Below are 16,385 nucleotides of genomic sequence, written 5' to 3'. Positions count from 1 at the left end.
CTTGGGAAGAAAAGTTATAAAAAGCAGATTTAAGGAGGAGAAAAAATAGCTTTGGTACAGTGGGAAAATATTTCACTCCTTCCTAACATTGAAAGATTGAAAATAACACAAGAAACATATAAACTGGCTTCTTTAAATGTTGGCTTAATGCATTCTGAGAACTTAACCAAATGTAGTTTATTCTGTAAGAACTTGGTGCATTGTGTGAACCAAATCTGTCCCAATTCTCAAGTTATTACTTTAAATGAGGATGCATATTAAATCCATATATTAAAATTTTTTGTTCAAAAATTGTAAAATGGAAATGGTTATGGGTAATTCTTAGTCTTTGTGCATTGCTACATGAACAGTGTCTTTTTATCAGATACGATAATGAACATGCAAGGAACAAACCAATTTTCATTTTGGTTCAGAAAATGTATGAATATCATAAATACATAAATAATCATGTCTGATGTCTGAACATGCTTTGGTTTGATGTTTGCATTTGTCATGTGGCACACTCTAAAACTCTTGAAATATGCAGTTTTCAGTAAGACTCGTATTTTAAGAATTTTAAATATCCTAAAGCTAATTTTAATTGGTCTTAGCAAGCATAACACAAATCTGAAGAATTACAATGATAATATTGCAATAAAGATCTATTGATCTGTTGAAAAACAAATTGTATTGTTGCTGATTGATAATCTGTACAGTTAAGAGAAGCAATGTTCATAAAGCATACTAAACCATACCTTGTTTTACTGCTGGGTTTTTAAAGAAACCACAATTGACTCAGTTTGAATACAACATACTAAATTATAATTTATAGTGAACTAATTATGATTACTAGATTCATATAACACATTAAACCAAAGCCAGATAAACTACATTATGTCTGTTTATATATTTTATATGAAGTCTACAAGCTGAATGCAATTAATTTAGAATTATGAAAAGGGGATTTTGAAAAGTAAAATACCCCAGATACAGAGTTTAATAGCATATGGGTATTTAAGCCAGTATTTCTGGAAAACAATCCCTGACATACAGAAGCTTCAGACCATACATACAATATGGAAATCCATATTGATAGTGCTTTTGGTTAGGACAGGTAGAAGAAAAAGGATGCTGCTATGGTGGGGAAACTGGACTTCCGGTTGGTTCCAGAATTGAACAGGGGCTTCCAATTAGGACCTTGGTGGCTCTTTGAGTGTTTAAGGTTGCCGACCCCTGGCTTAGTGTATTGTATAAACCTAATTTGCTATAGATATGACATGATTTAGAGAAAAAATACAGTTGCAAATTTTCACATAAGTTGTTTCACCAAAATTCATTCTTTCAAAAGTGCTTGAAGTTACAGAGATGCTTTTTCTGCAGTTGTTCCCTATCTCATTATAGAAATTGTGTTAGAAATATTAGTCATGCAGAACAAGGATCAAATCCACAAATGATAGAGGCAACCTTGAGGAAAGTCTTGTCTATTTCCTTGAGACAACAAGCTTGAATACATTCTAAGTTGCAGGTTATTGGCTGTCAATCTCTCACTTGGCTTCCATGTCCAAGTAAATGTGATTTTTATCCACAAAATGCCTAGATAATTATAACAGACAAAGTTACATAGTTCTCTTTTTGGGAAAATTTCCTATCTAACATTTTTCCACAAATTCATTTTGGGGGGGAAAAAATATGCTTAACACAGTTTCAGACTTAGAAATCACCTGTATCTATTATTCACTCTCTCAATCTATTTTTTTTCTGAAAGTAAGAATATTTACTGATTGTAAATAGATTGTTTTATTATGCAATTTTCTGATCTTGGTTTCACTAGGTTGTGTTTTCATGAGCATTGTGAGATATTTCTTGTCACCTGCCCTAAAGATTTGACCTAGTGACCTGGAAATCAAGAAAATGTCATGTTAGTGGCTACTAATTAGTGGATCTACAGAGCTGCTTCATCTGGCCTTTCAACCTTGTACAGACAGCATCCAAAGCTGTCATACTCATCATGCTAAGAAAACAAGTCAGCACCACATTTTTTAAAGTAGTTTAAACACTAAAAAAAGGTCCAGCTGGGACTAAACAAGAGTATATAGGTTAGGGCATAAATTAACCTATAATGTAGTACTCGTATTTATATCTCATGCAGTAAAGATGCCAAAAAGTAGAATAGCTTATGGGATACCTATCACTGTATGTTGTGAACGTACTGTGTATATTACATGACCAGAGAAGCACAAATGCTTCTCACTTATTTTGCATTTTTAAAATAAAATTCCGTCACTGTGGGATAAAATATCCAGTTGCAAAATGCAGATAATGTCTAGGAATAAGAGGACTGGAACAAAATAGACTTTTTAAGGCACTAGACGTTTTAATCCTTAGATGGATTTAAAGAAACACTTGGTTAAAAGGCATCGGAGTGCTCGTTAATCAATGTTGCATCCTGGTATCTCCTGAGTGTCATGGGGTTTTGAGAGGTAGAAAAGATTGGCTACAGTAATTAAAGCAAAGAAATCGATCACAAAACAAACATATCAGGAAATACATAAAAGTAATCTTTTATTTTCACAGGTCTTTAAGATCGAAGTACTAATGAATGGAAGAAAGCATTTTGTTGAAAAAAGATATAGTGAATTTCATGCTCTCCATAAAAAAGTAAGTATACTGTGCAAATTGTTCAAGTAATACTGTCTGTAACCCATTTCCATTCATTCCCAAATAGCGACTGCACTTGATTTCTGAATATGTTAAGAAAGCTTATACTTTACCTTACTGTCCATTTTCAAACAATTAAAGGTAAGTAGGTAGGTAGTAAGTAGGTAGTATTAGGTAAACTCCCCGTTGTGAGAGTGTTGTTGGAGAACACACAAACTAGCATACAGAAACACTATATTTTAAATAGGCTTTTGCTTTCATGGAAATAGAGGTATCAGAGTCCATCAAACAGTCCAAGTCATACAAGGTTAAGACAGTCAGTCATCAACGTCTTCAGTTAAGGGATAATCCAAATAACATAGTCCATAATCATACGAACAGTCTGATACACAAAGTTTGCTAGCAGTTGCAAAACATACAATAGCTCACGCTGATCACTATACGGCACTTCTAACAGCCAGCTTCCAAACACCGGGATCAGATCAGCATCTAACAGTGATTCTGGTTCCATCTTATGGCCAATTGAGGAAACAGCAACCAATCACATTTACAGCATGATTTAAAGAAACAGGTACAGCATTGTTACATGATTTATATATTGCCAACACAACCGTTAGATTATATTCCTAACAGGTACAAAGAAAATAAGGTGTTCCACTCTCTTCTGATCAAGCATGGCATACTACTATGTCTATATAGCATCCCACTGGCCCAGATAAAATTCAGTAGTCCCTCAATCAAAAGTAGGCTAAATTTAGGCAAAGGAATATTTTTTTGACTGACTTTGTCTTTTTTTACTACCTTTCTTTTTGGGGTTAATTCTCTGCTTTCATTACTACTGGATGATCAAAGCCTCAAGGGGCAACAGACAGAAAAGAAAAAAAATACAAATTTAAGTAAGTGGGAGTTGGTAATTCCCTCTATCCAGTCTTTTTGAAGGAAAATCCAAGTCACAGAAAGATTATCTATGCCTTTGAATATTATCTATCCACCTATTTTTTCCAGAGGGGAAGGCTAGGTGAGGGTGAAAGTTACTCTCAGGTGCCATGCCACTTTTCCAAACTATACTGGATAGAGATATTGATCTTTAGCAAGCCACTTGAAGTTCCTTCCAGTAGCCAACATGACAACCTCAGATTTTTCAGGAATTGCTTTACAAAGTGGGATGTGCAGCAAAACACTGTAGTTTAGGTATACTTCATTTTAATCCCCTCCTCTCTTCTTCAGCATCCACGGCTTTATGCTGACTGATCATAGCCAGTTTTTCTAGGCTATATCGAAGTTCTGCCCATAAGGTTTTATTTCTGCTTATCTAATTTGGCTTGCTGCTAATTCACCTTTTTGAACAGTGTTTAATCCTACCTGAGGGAAAATCCACACTGCCTGCTGGCCCTGATGCAGTGATGACTCACTACCTTAAACTTAATAAATGAATGTACCTGATTTCCGAGGACATGTCTATATGCCTTTCCCTACATTACAATGTTCTCTTGCAACTGACGCAGCTTAAAGTTTTACATAACAAAAGAGGTGTTTTCCCTAATATCTCATAGTCAACATAGTACCCAGAAAATGCAGGGCATGCTGATATGTCTGAATTAGCTGTTCCATACCAGCAGTTTCTTGGCTCCAGTTGTTTTGCAGGTTTTCTGTGGAATTTCCCCCTTTGATCTTGTTTTTATCTGTTCCTCATTTCTCTCTTGGCTGCCAGGAAGAACACAACTGTAATTTCTACAGCTTTTCTTTTTTTATGTCAGTTAGTCAGCTGGTTGACCTCTGTAACATGGACAGCCTTAAATCTTGTCCTTTAGAAAGTTATACATTAAAACAGTATGGTCAAGCACATTACAGACCCATTCTGGGAAAAAGGTGCACATGATGGCAGCAAGATTTAAGGTCATGAGATTTCCTATCGACTGTAGGATGGAAGGGAAGCATAATAAAGTAGTTATACTGACTTGGCCTAAGTTGTGAGGTTAAATATACTGTATCTAACTCAATTATTTTAATTTTAATCACTGTCATATATGATGTTGGATTTGTCCAGCATTTGTAGCATTATGGTTTGAGAAATGCATTGCTTATTTACTATCCTATTTAAAGTGAAAATCCAGAAGAACTAAAATCCATGCCAGGAAATTCTAGGTTTTTTCCTATATGAATCACCAATTTCCATATTTAAAGAGAGCCATAGATTGACTATGCTATGATTGTGCCTCAGTCATGACCTTTTACAAATTCAGATCTGCTTAAGGTTATCAGAACACTGGATCATGTTGGAGCTTTCTACATGCCTATCAGAAATAGTAGTTGTAGAACAACACCAGATTATGGAAGTCTGGTTTAAATGAGCATCTGTAAATCAGCATCTGTGAATTCCTTCCTGAACAGTAGACTTTTTTTCTTTGATATTCAAATCTCATGACTTGAAACATTTGTTGACACAGCTTTTAGTCAGATGACATCTCGTCAAGATGAAAGATGAAATGTAAATTACTCTACTCCTGTGGGCATTACATGTCAAAGTCAAATTTGAGTTTGAATGTCGTTTTGACTTTCAATCTCCACCCCTTCACACAATTTTTGAACTGATAAAGTACCTAGAGAGTACCACTTTTACTTTTTTCAACTATAGGTAAAATATATTTATTATCTTTCTTTTTACTTTACTTTTTATTTTTAATGCAGCCTGTTTTGTATGTCAAAGTTAATCATAACCTTTATTGGAATCCTGATAGCTAGGTATTATTCTTGCTAATGAGACAAAGGAAGTATAGGTCTCTCATCTACAGTAAAAAAAAGTAACGTATCCAAGGGCACATAAAAGTCACAACTGTCCAGATATGTCACAATCACCAGATCCCTTACAGATATTTGTAGAGGAATTGATTTTTAATTATTATTTATTTATTCGTCAAACATATAACATAACAATATAACAAGCATAGGTATGAACCTAAACAGGAACAAAGGAAGTAAATACAGATAAATGGGGACAGTAAGACAGGGACGCTGGTGCGCTTAAGCGTGCCCCCTTTACAGACACCCCTTTACAGACCCCTTAAGAATGGGGTGAGGTCCAGGGTAGGCAGTTCGAGTTTGAAGCTATGAGGGTTTGAGGTTGTAACAACAGAGTTGGGTAGAGCAGGCGTTGACCATTCTGTTGCTGAAGTCATATTTTCTGCAATCAAGTTTGAAGTGGTTTACCTTGAATTTGTATCTATATTTCCCCGTTTATTATTGTGGTTGAAGCTGAAGAAGTCATTGACAGGCAAGATGTTGTAGCAGACAATTTTGTGTACTATGCTTAGATTCGACTGCAGGCGGCTCAGTTCCAGATTGTGCAAGTCCAAAATTTCAAGTCTAGTCGCATAGGGAATTCTATTGTAACTGGAAGAGTGGAGTATTTTGCTAATATTTATATCCTGCTTTCCCAGTTTAAAACCATAAACTGTGGACAGGAATTGGTTCATATTCACTTAATAATCTGGCTATAAATCAGCCAAAACAAAGCCATAGTTTTGTAGTTGTAGAAGATTCTTTCGTACTTAAGTCAATCACAACTTCACTTTGAGGTGCACAGTAGGACTACTATATAAGGACTATAAAAATATTGACAACTATTAGATGGCAATGAAGAATTAACGTTTTCTTTTTTTTCTTTGCGGCTGTCTTCCAGTTGTCTAAATATTTGTAAGCCAGATCTGATAGTCCTAGCACAGTGATGGTAAACATTCTGGACTTAGCATTTCAAAAATTCAGAAAATATCTAGCTTTATTCTGCTGGCAAGTGACACACACACACACACACACACACACACACACACACACACATGAGAAACAATTATCTCCCAGTCATCTAGATCTCATAGAACGGTGGCACTTTGTGACTGAGCCTAAAGTAGAGGAGGCTTTGACTTCAGTCTTCAAGGGCTTCAGCATATCAGGCCTCAACTTTAGCTCTAGCACCACTGGTGCCACTCAAAAAGCCCACACTGTGTCATTCCCCAATAATATGTGATTTTCTTGCAGCCCACTGTTCTCCAGGTTCTGCCGCTTGCCTCTTATTTTCAAGTGGTATTCTCTTTATGTTAACAGGCCCCTGCAACCTTCACAAGGCTGCTCCAGGACATACAAGGCTTTTGTTTTTGAAGTGGTTTTGGAGAATTGCCTTTCACAGCCTCCGCAGCATCCAAAACTGCACGAAAGCACACCCCATTCCTGCAGGATTTACATGGGCTCCAGAGGTCATGCAAGAACATGGCCTACTTCCTTGAGATCCAGAGGTTGCACAAGATCACAAGCCATCCACAGCCTCTGAAAATCACACAAGAATGGGATGTGCTTTAAAGTAATTGTTGCATAGTGGTGAATACTGGCATGTCACCCAAGATGTTGTAGCATGTTACCATTGACACACATCATACATTTCCCATCCCTTGCTTATCCTTTGCTACAAAAATATAAATTTGAATACTACCCAGTTGAAAAGTTGAAAAGTAAGAATATATAGCATGTTCTTTAAAGGTGTCTTTCTTTTGTTTTGAGATTAATATTTTTTGTCTCAGTAATCTGTATCAATTTTAGCAAATTTTGGAAATGCACACTCTGCTTATTGGCTAGTGATTTTGACTATCATTTGAATCTGAAATCTGTGAAATAAACCATATAATAAAATTGTTTGTTTTTTGTTTCTTTTTTTACCTTTATATTCTTGTCAGCTACTTTTTGAATTCTGTCAAATCAACAGGAAAAATGAAAGAAAAAGCACAATTGTTTCATTGGAATAATTTCCACTGCCAAAAAGTGAGAGGAATAATAATACATATACTCATACACATTGCTGCCACTCAGCCTGCCTTTCTTGTAATCTCTGAAGCTTAATTCATTCAAAAATCTTTTGTTCTGTCTCCTTATTTCTCAGATTTTGAAATTCTTGTCCTCTCAAAACCAAAGCATTTGTATTTTCATAGATATTTCATTTGTCTGTATTTGCTGTTTTCTAAATTGCCCGTCTGGCAAGGAAAAAAACAACAAATTGCATTTTATCTGTATAGTACAGTTTTTAAGGTTTGTTTGTTAAACTTAATGCTCAAGAGTTCATCTAAAGTAAGAGTTAAACTCCATTCTTTCGGATTTATTAGAGTTGTATATTGGTTAGTTAGTATTTAGCTGACATACCAAAATGTATCCAACTTAAGAAATTGCCCAGTCTGTTAGCTGTTACAAGTGTTTATTTCAAATTTGCAGTACCAATATCTTTTGTAATTGAATAAGCCCATTTACAGTCAGAGGTTTTTCATAGCAAAACTTAGCTTATTGATTTTTTTGTCTTCTTTCCCAATTTGTTTATTTCTCTTTTTGTAAGTTTTTATTTTTAAATAATCTGTTATATTGATCATAGAGTTTATTTCTTTGCTCCTATTTTTTAGCTTAAAAAATTCATAAGAACTCCAGAAATCCCTTCAAAGCATGTGAGGAACTGGGTGCCCAAAGTTTTGGAACAGCGTCGTCAGGGATTAGAATTTTATTTACAGGTAAGCTATTTTTAACAATGAACAGAGAAGAATCTTTTCTCCAAGCAGTATCAGGAGTTTGAATGCCAGATGCTTTAAAATGTATTTTACAGTGATCATTGAAGTCTGCTGTTATTTTACATAACCACTCTAGCAATATATTATTTGCTTCGTGTCTATCTAAAATAGTTATATCTGAGCTTTGTACAACTATATTGTTTTAAAGACAGTCCCAATTGCAAAGGATAAAGACATGGTTATTGCAAAGAGAAAAACTTGATTTAAATAAATAGCATTGATTCAGTTAATATCATTGTTCTACATTTATTTAATATTCTTTATCCACTGTAACATTAAAATTAAAATGTTCTGTTTAACATGTACACAAACTGGATGTGCTAAGAGAAATATTACAGAAGGGAAAGCATTATTCTAGTTTATATTTCTTGCTGCTTTCTGTTTTTGGATGGTAGTTATCTCAGAGTTTCTGTGATTTTTACAATCTCAGTTTGCTTGTATTCTAAAAACTTGGACAGAGCATACAAAGGATCCAAGAACTTCTCTGCAGTTGTAGTAAACAATGAAAAGTCACTAGTATCTAGGAAAGCAAATGACAGTATGTATATCATGTTATGTGCATGTGTCTAATGTTCTTGTGTTGACTGTCCTTTATGAAGGGACATTAAGTTGCCAGTCTGACATCATTGTGGTCTGCTCCAGGTACATGGAATGGAGGAAAGAATCAGCTAGTCCATTTCTGATGTCTTATTTTTATTCATGAGGTCCAAAAGTAAATGTTTCAGCAACACAATATTTTAAAGAATTCTTTTAAAGGTCCTTGAGGTCTACCTCTTTATTTCTTTGTTTTTGAACTTTATGTGAAGGTGCTTCCTTTGGGGGTGGGGGGTGAGAAGATGTCTTAGATACTTGCCATGCTCTTAAAATTCTTCACTAAAGCCTTTTTCTGTGGAAAGTCCTTTGATATAAACTGTTTAAAAATGTGGCCCTGTATTAACCTTTACTTTTAGCCTGTCATGTAAGACAATGTACTGTAGTTTCCGTTGAGTTTTATAAAGTATCAGTTTCTGTTTATGCCTAACCCACTGAAAGCATTCATTGTTAAGCTAATTATAAACATTTTTGAATAAAATCTAAAAATGAGTGTATTACACTTATAGATTTAATTAGGGTATCTGTTTTTATTGGTTTTCAGAACTTTATTTGCATTGAATACGAACCACAGCTTTCTTCTGGGAAAAACTTTATTAGAGTTGAATATTTCCAGGACTGAAAGAAGAAATCTCCCCCTTCTCCCTACTACTTCCTTTATCTTCCTAAAACTTCTTTGATAGTCATGGTAACCTTGTGGGACAGTGGAAGAAATAGTGGTAGACCTTGCAAGCTGAAAAAGAAATGTGTGAAAATGGTCCTGTCTATTAGTGAAAGTGTTATGAGAGAAAAATCTGTTCAAGTTATGGATGGTACTGCAATTAAAAGGAAATACTTGATGAAGCCCAGCAAGAATTAATATAATGTCAGATTTTTTATGATAGTGAATCCATGTAATAATTTTAAAATAGGAATCTGATTTTCCTCTCCTAATGCTTTGAAATCAGTACTGAAAGGTATTTTTGAGTAGGAAAAAGCTAACCATTTTAGTCATGATACAGTACAATTCTTTCAAAAGTTTGAAAAAAACCATTTTGGTTGTAACACAGTTAAAAGTAATTATACAGCTGAAAATGTAAACAAAATGGCTTGGAGGTTTAAACTATAAACATGTTTATATGTTTACATGTACATAGTAAAAATATGTTTTTATTACATCATACAAGAGGTTGGAGACTAGGAGAAATAATGTTTATAGAACAAAATAATATATTGTTAACAATAGCTGTAGATTTGTGTTTTTAAATTGTATTTAGATTCTCTCAACATAATAGATACTAACCAAATTCAGTTAGCAAAAACATCTCACAATTATTATTTTCTGTCCTTAGCAAAATAATGGGCAGTTAGCAAAAAATAATATATGTTATAAAAGTTCTTTCCTTGAATAAAAAAATGTTTTTGATTAACTTTTAGAAAATGGTTCTCCAAAGGCAATTCTGTGTTCCAGGTCAGCAGTATAAAAAGAAAGTATACTAGGTTTAATTGAGACGGTGACAAATATTAATTGTCTACTGGCTGGAACATCATTTTGAAATACTGTTTCTTACTGAAAGAATTTGATTTTCAAATACATATGGAAACCAGAATATTGAGGTTTAAATCTATCATATTTTAGGAGAAAACACTTCATTACCCTTTTTATAGGAACAAGAAGTCTATAGTGGATGGAAAGAGAAATAAATTAAAGAAAAATTAATTCTTCCACCATCCTCCCAATCTTAACAACACAGTTGGTAAAGCAAAACTTAAAATACAGTGAAGAGTTGTCTGTTGGCATCAGAATGGTGCATATTGGCTACATGTTGCAGATTCATATCTTAGAAAGCTACTCGGTTAGCTTTCTAGTTTAGCACTGTTTTGGATAAATAGGAAAATTCACAATACCCATCTTTTCACATGTTCAAAATTTATTCAAGAATTTGCTTATTCCTGGAGAGAAAAAAATCCCATCAGTCATAGTCAGTGCTTCAAGGATCTGAAGAAAGCTTTTATATGAATCCTGTTTAGATTGATTTAGCTAAATAAAATGAGCTATTCGGAAATTATCTTCCTCAGTTTAAGAGAAGGAGTTGTAATTCATTCATAGACACCTCATTTCTATAATCCCCAATGATTTTGCATAGTTATTAATACATATGTTTTCTAATTTAATGAAATTCCCTATATATTTTTAATCACCAATAAATATTGTAGTCATAAACTTTTCTGTGTCACCAAACCTAGATCTTATATATACTGTTTCAACTGACAATATAGTAGCCTTTCTCAATCTAATACTTTACAAGTGTGTTAGACTTATGGTAAAGGCTTCTGGGGTTTTTTATTTGTTGTATTAGGAAATAAATATCTGGAAATGGCCTTTCTGATGGTGTAAACTATAGAAATTTACTTGGAATATATGCAAATATATTTCACTCCAGTTTTATCTTGTTTTTAAGAAAGCCACTGAAGACTTCTATTAATCACACAGAAAACTTAGCAGAAATTATTCAGTGTCCTTGTCCCTGTGAAACCCTAATTAGTTTTAAATGATCACTTTTGAGTTGTGTTTATACAGATTTCTGGAAAGAGCAGTATGATAAGTGTGAAGAACCAAAATGTTCTTTATCCTCATTAAAGATTGTGAGAAGTGTGTTAAATAATATTAATGGCTAGGATTGTCAGTAGTTAACAGTACTTTCCTAGTACAAGTGATTTTATTGATCAATGCAGACTCAATGTAACAGGGCAGATTATTTTACTGATTTTATTGAAACCTTAACTAACTTTGTTAGTGCACTACATATCTTTAAATGGATCTAGATGATGATGAAGATTAAGAAAAGCAGAAGACCATCCATCTTTTTTGATCTGTTAATAACTTAAATCCATCATTGTTGGTAAGAGCTGTTTTAAGATTCTGTGGAGTGTCTGTGTGTGTGTGTGTGTGTGTGTGTGTGTGTGTGTGTGTGTGTGTGTAAATATCTCACGAAGGATATATAACACATCAACCCAGTTTTATTAAGTATTTATTTTAACTATCTGGCAACATATAGCAATGTTTTTTCAATAGGAGAAACAGTAAATTCTGCTAATAATAAACAATATCAATAATTTTCACTTAACTCTGAGCAGAATTCTTGCAGAATCAAACTCAAACCTTTATTTGTTTTAATTTTTTAAAATAGTCTTTAAAAACAACATACATATCACAAGCTGCCTAAGGTATTAAAGATTAAACAGTGGACTCTGCAACAAACATGGAGTGCTTCTGAGCTGTGGCAAAATGAAGAATACTTGAAAATGAGATAATGAACTACTTTTGCCTTAGACTTAGCATAGTTGGATGGTTTTTTTTTTTAATGTTTGGGAATAAACTCGGCCTATGTTGGAAGTAAATAAGTTTCTTGCCACTAATCTATGCTTTAGAGATGGCTGGATGATATAGTCAATTAGCAACCAATTCTCAATACATTCACATTTTGATCTTTGCCTATAAGTGGGCAAGAGGAGAAATATTGCAATGTGTTGTGGACACAAACTCTACTGGAAATGCATGTTTCATCATTTTGTTGAATTTGTTTTACTTTCTTTGCTGCTAGCGCCTTCAGTCTTTTGTATTGTTTAAAGAAAGATTCTTCAGACAGAGGGAGTTTATTGTTTTGTCTATAAATCTTATTCAAATATTACCAGGTAGACCAAGAAAAAGACAAATGGGAAAAAATAGTGTTTTTTTCTTTTTTCTTCCCACCAATTCAAGTGAATGAAATTCAACAATTTATGACCAGCAGTGGGAAAATGTTTCCCACTTCTTAGGAGCCGAGGTGGCGCAGTGGTTAAATGCAGCACTGCAGACTACTTCAGCTGACTGCAGTTCTGCAGTTCAGCTGTTCAAATCTCACCGGCTCAGGATTGACTCAGCCTTCCATCCTTCCGAGGTGGGTAAAATGAGGACCCGGATTGTTGGGGGCAATATGCTGACTCTGTAAACTGCTTAGAGAGGGCTGAAAGCCCTATGAAGCGGTATATAAGTCTAACTGCTATTGCTATTGCTATTAATTGGCTGTTTTAATTGTATTTTATACTTATGTGATTCTTAACATTTATACAAAAACATTGGCTTCGCTCTCAATATCATTAAAATCATATTTATTATTTTATTTACTTAAAATACTTATATATCTGTCCATCTTCAATAACACAACTTTGGGTAGCTGACAACAACTGTAAAAAGAAATCAGGCACCTTAACCAACATTCTCTAGTACATCCAATGATACCCATTTCATCTTATCTGACTATTTGGCTACAGATCATTCAGTCTGCAGAATAATGTTTTTATCAGATTATGGGTCATTATTTCAATTCATTAGATATGGCTGAGAAAGCTTGTAGCAGTGATGCCAACTGAAAATGGTGACAGCCATCTTGTGTTAGAAATATAACCCACTTAGTTGAAAAAAATTATCTTTACTTATGATACCACTGCTTTATCTAGATTGAGCTTTGGTCTATTGGCTCCTTTGCAGCCTCTGAAAGATTATAAGTATCATTTTCCCATTCCTCATTTCATGTTGCATTAAAGGAAACCATTCTAGTACTGTCTACGGTACCCACAGATGACAATATTTCAAATTAGTTGACTGTCAGCAGTTTCCTATGAAGGCGATAATATATGGAAGAAAACAAATGTATTCTTTGGAACATCCTAGGAGAAGTGACAGTGCTACACTAAAGCAGCCATTTCTATCTGCAATGTATTTACCAAGTAGAAACGAAATTACTGAATAGGATACTCTGTCTTTTAGGCCAGTAGTACCAACCCCCCCCCCCGGCTGTGGCCAATTATTGGTCCATGAGATGTTCAGACTGGGCTGCCAAAAACAGTGGGTGAGCATGTGCACATGCGTGCATTCCCATTTGTGCAAGTAGTGGATGTGATGTGCCTGCCACTTGCACAAATGGAGCTGTGCACACATTTGCTTGCTGTTCACATAGAAACATCCCACCCCCACCCACCCCCGCAGTCCACAAGGTTGGAGAACTGTTCTAAGATAGTGCTAAACTTTTACTCCCACTTCCCACTCCCTTTCCCACTTTTAAAAATTATGTAGCACCCCAAAAGAGTGCTTCTGCTTGTATTGATTATGTTTATTCTTATGTTCAATCATGTCTGATTCTCAGAGACTGCCTGGACAAGTCCCTGCAGTTTTTTGGCAAGATTTTTCAGAAATGGTTTGTCATTGTCTCAGTCCTAGGCTGAGAGAAAATGACTGGCCCACGGTCACCCAGCTGTTTTGTGCCCAAGATGGAACCTGTCTCCTGGTTTCTAGCCTAATGCCTTAACCACTACGCCAACTGGCTCTCATTGGTAATTACCATGTTAAAAATTAAAATTAATATATTCATAGAATATTTATTTATTGAATCATGTAAAAATAATGGGTATTAAACACATCAGAAATTAACATTAAAAATGAAAATACTTTTCATGAAAAAATCCTTCATTTTTTAGCAGAATTAATATTTGAGAAAAGCTATAACATTTTCACTAAAAAAATATGATGCCTTCAATATTTGGAGCTTTGCAGGTGCACTGATTAGAATGTAGTATTGCAGGCTAATTTTTCTCACTGTCGGGATTTTGATTGAGCCTGGCAGAACTCTGACAACAGGTTCAATATTGACTCAGTCTTCCATCCTTCCAAGATCAGTAAAATGAGGATCTAGATTGTTGGGGGCAATATGCTGACTCTGTAAACCGCTTAGAGTGCTGTAAAGCACAATGAAGTGGTATATAAGTAAGTGGTATTGCTATTTGGTACACAATTTTGATTTCATAGATCCTGTCTAGGATATTGTCAGTGAAATAAATGATCTGAGACCCCCAAAATAGGAATAAAGTGGTATTTTCCGTGTGTCTCACTCAGAAGAGGTTGCACCGAAGTAGTTTAAGTTCCAAAGCTAAATTGCAAACTAGATTATTTACAATAATCTATGATAAATGTATATTTCAAAAGAATATTGTATTTCATTTTATTCTATTTGATGAGAAGTGAAATCCTTGCTTTGTTGTTCTCTTTGTTCTGTAGTCAACACATGAAATTTTCTAATTCTGTTATCTGAAGTAACTATTGAATGCTCAGAGTTGTAGTCAGCTTACAGAACCTTCATCTTGTTATAAAATTTAGATAAGCAGGAGCAAATTTCAATTGTTAGACTTCACACTACATTAGCCAAGAAATATAGAATAATTATTTTAAAAGGCGGATACAATCTGTATGTATTGAGAAAAAATCAATCACCCAGTTTGTCTTTCTTAAATGCCATCTATGTTATCAATGCTAAATTATACAAAAGTCTTCAACATTTTACTGACTTGGATTTAGTATGTTTTGCTGAAGCCATGTTAGAATTTCATGGTAAATCACAGAAGGTATTTTGATTCTATTGTTGACATGGAAAGAGAAACAAGGAATAGTGAGAATGAATGCCAGTAAGAAAGATGCTTTTCTTTTATTCTCTTGCATGTGCTCCATTCTCATTGCCCCCTTGCATATTCTTGATCTACAGGTGAAATTCCTAAAGTTTGCATAAACTAAAATAAAGCATGAAGTAGATCTGGCACTTTAATTTCATTAAACACCTTGTAACTGGTAAAGATTAATGTATATATCTCTTGCTAATTCTTTCCAATTACCTAGTTCATATAAATTCCCAAGCCTGGTTAATTATGCCAAAGCCAAGAGGTAATTTTTTAACAGTATTTCTACAACAGGGGAATTTTCCCAGCGTAACCTTGCCCTCTAGTAGAAACTCTCAGCAGATTAGGCACTCTGACTTAAGTCCATTCATTTTCAACTCAAGCCTAATTGCTGCCGACTAGCTGCCACAGGTACCTGGCTATTGTACACATAAAGAATGTTGCTGTTTCTGAGAACAAATAAGGAAAGATTAATTGTTTGTTTCATTTCATCCCCAGAGAAATGTGGGCCCTTAATCAAGAAAAATAATTTCTCCTGTTGATTTGGCTTATTTGGAGCGATGCATAATTGTGGAAAAGAATGTGGTGGACATGCATTTTGCAAGAAATGTAGCCATGTGCTTTGCTCAGGAGACAAAGTTAAAATGAAATAAATATAAGACAATGCTGAAATGGATGGGGATGGCTCACATTTCTCATAGTAAGTAATTCGGCTGTTGGGCTTTTATTTGAACCAATATTGCCAGGTAGTATTGTCATTTGTTTTGTCTACTTCTTTGGAAATCTAATCAAGGAGACAATAGTGCAAGTGGGGGGAGAACTTCTTCTCCAAATTGTCCTTAATTGCTAGAACACAAAGTGAGCTAAACACTCTGGTGTTTCCAATTAAAGAATCTGTTTCCAGCAAGCACCATTAAATCTATCTTTCCTTGTCTGATAAATAAGCTATCAAAGACTGGAACAGATTAATTGAGAGCAATTAATTCAAGGCTTAGTATAAAAGTCAGACAAAACCAATGCTGTCAATGACTACAAATGTGACATAAAATAAATTATTTCTTGGATTAGAAACATTTTAGCCCTTACCATCTCATTACC

The 16,385-nt window shown here is 34.5% G+C and overlaps 1 protein-coding gene across 2 annotated transcripts in view; it reads left to right on the top strand.

Annotated features, from left to right (window-relative positions):
• SNX24 (sorting nexin 24) overlaps positions 1 to 16,385 on the top strand; it is a 74,566-nt gene that overhangs the window by 34,202 nt on the left and 23,979 nt on the right. For both annotated transcript variants that reach the window (XM_032213363.1, XM_032213364.1), the window contains exons 2-3: positions 2,554 to 2,637; positions 8,070 to 8,174. In XM_032213363.1, coding sequence (XP_032069254.1) covers positions 2,554 to 2,637; positions 8,070 to 8,174 — 189 coding nt within the window. The remainder of the gene's footprint in view (positions 1 to 2,553; positions 2,638 to 8,069; positions 8,175 to 16,385) is intronic.

The sequence above is a fragment of the Thamnophis elegans genome, chromosome 3 (assembly GCF_009769535.1).
Source record: "Thamnophis elegans isolate rThaEle1 chromosome 3, rThaEle1.pri, whole genome shotgun sequence".
NCBI classification, from domain to species: Eukaryota; Metazoa; Chordata; class Lepidosauria; order Squamata; family Colubridae; genus Thamnophis; species Thamnophis elegans.
This window is presented reverse-complemented; position numbering and strand designations above follow the sequence as displayed.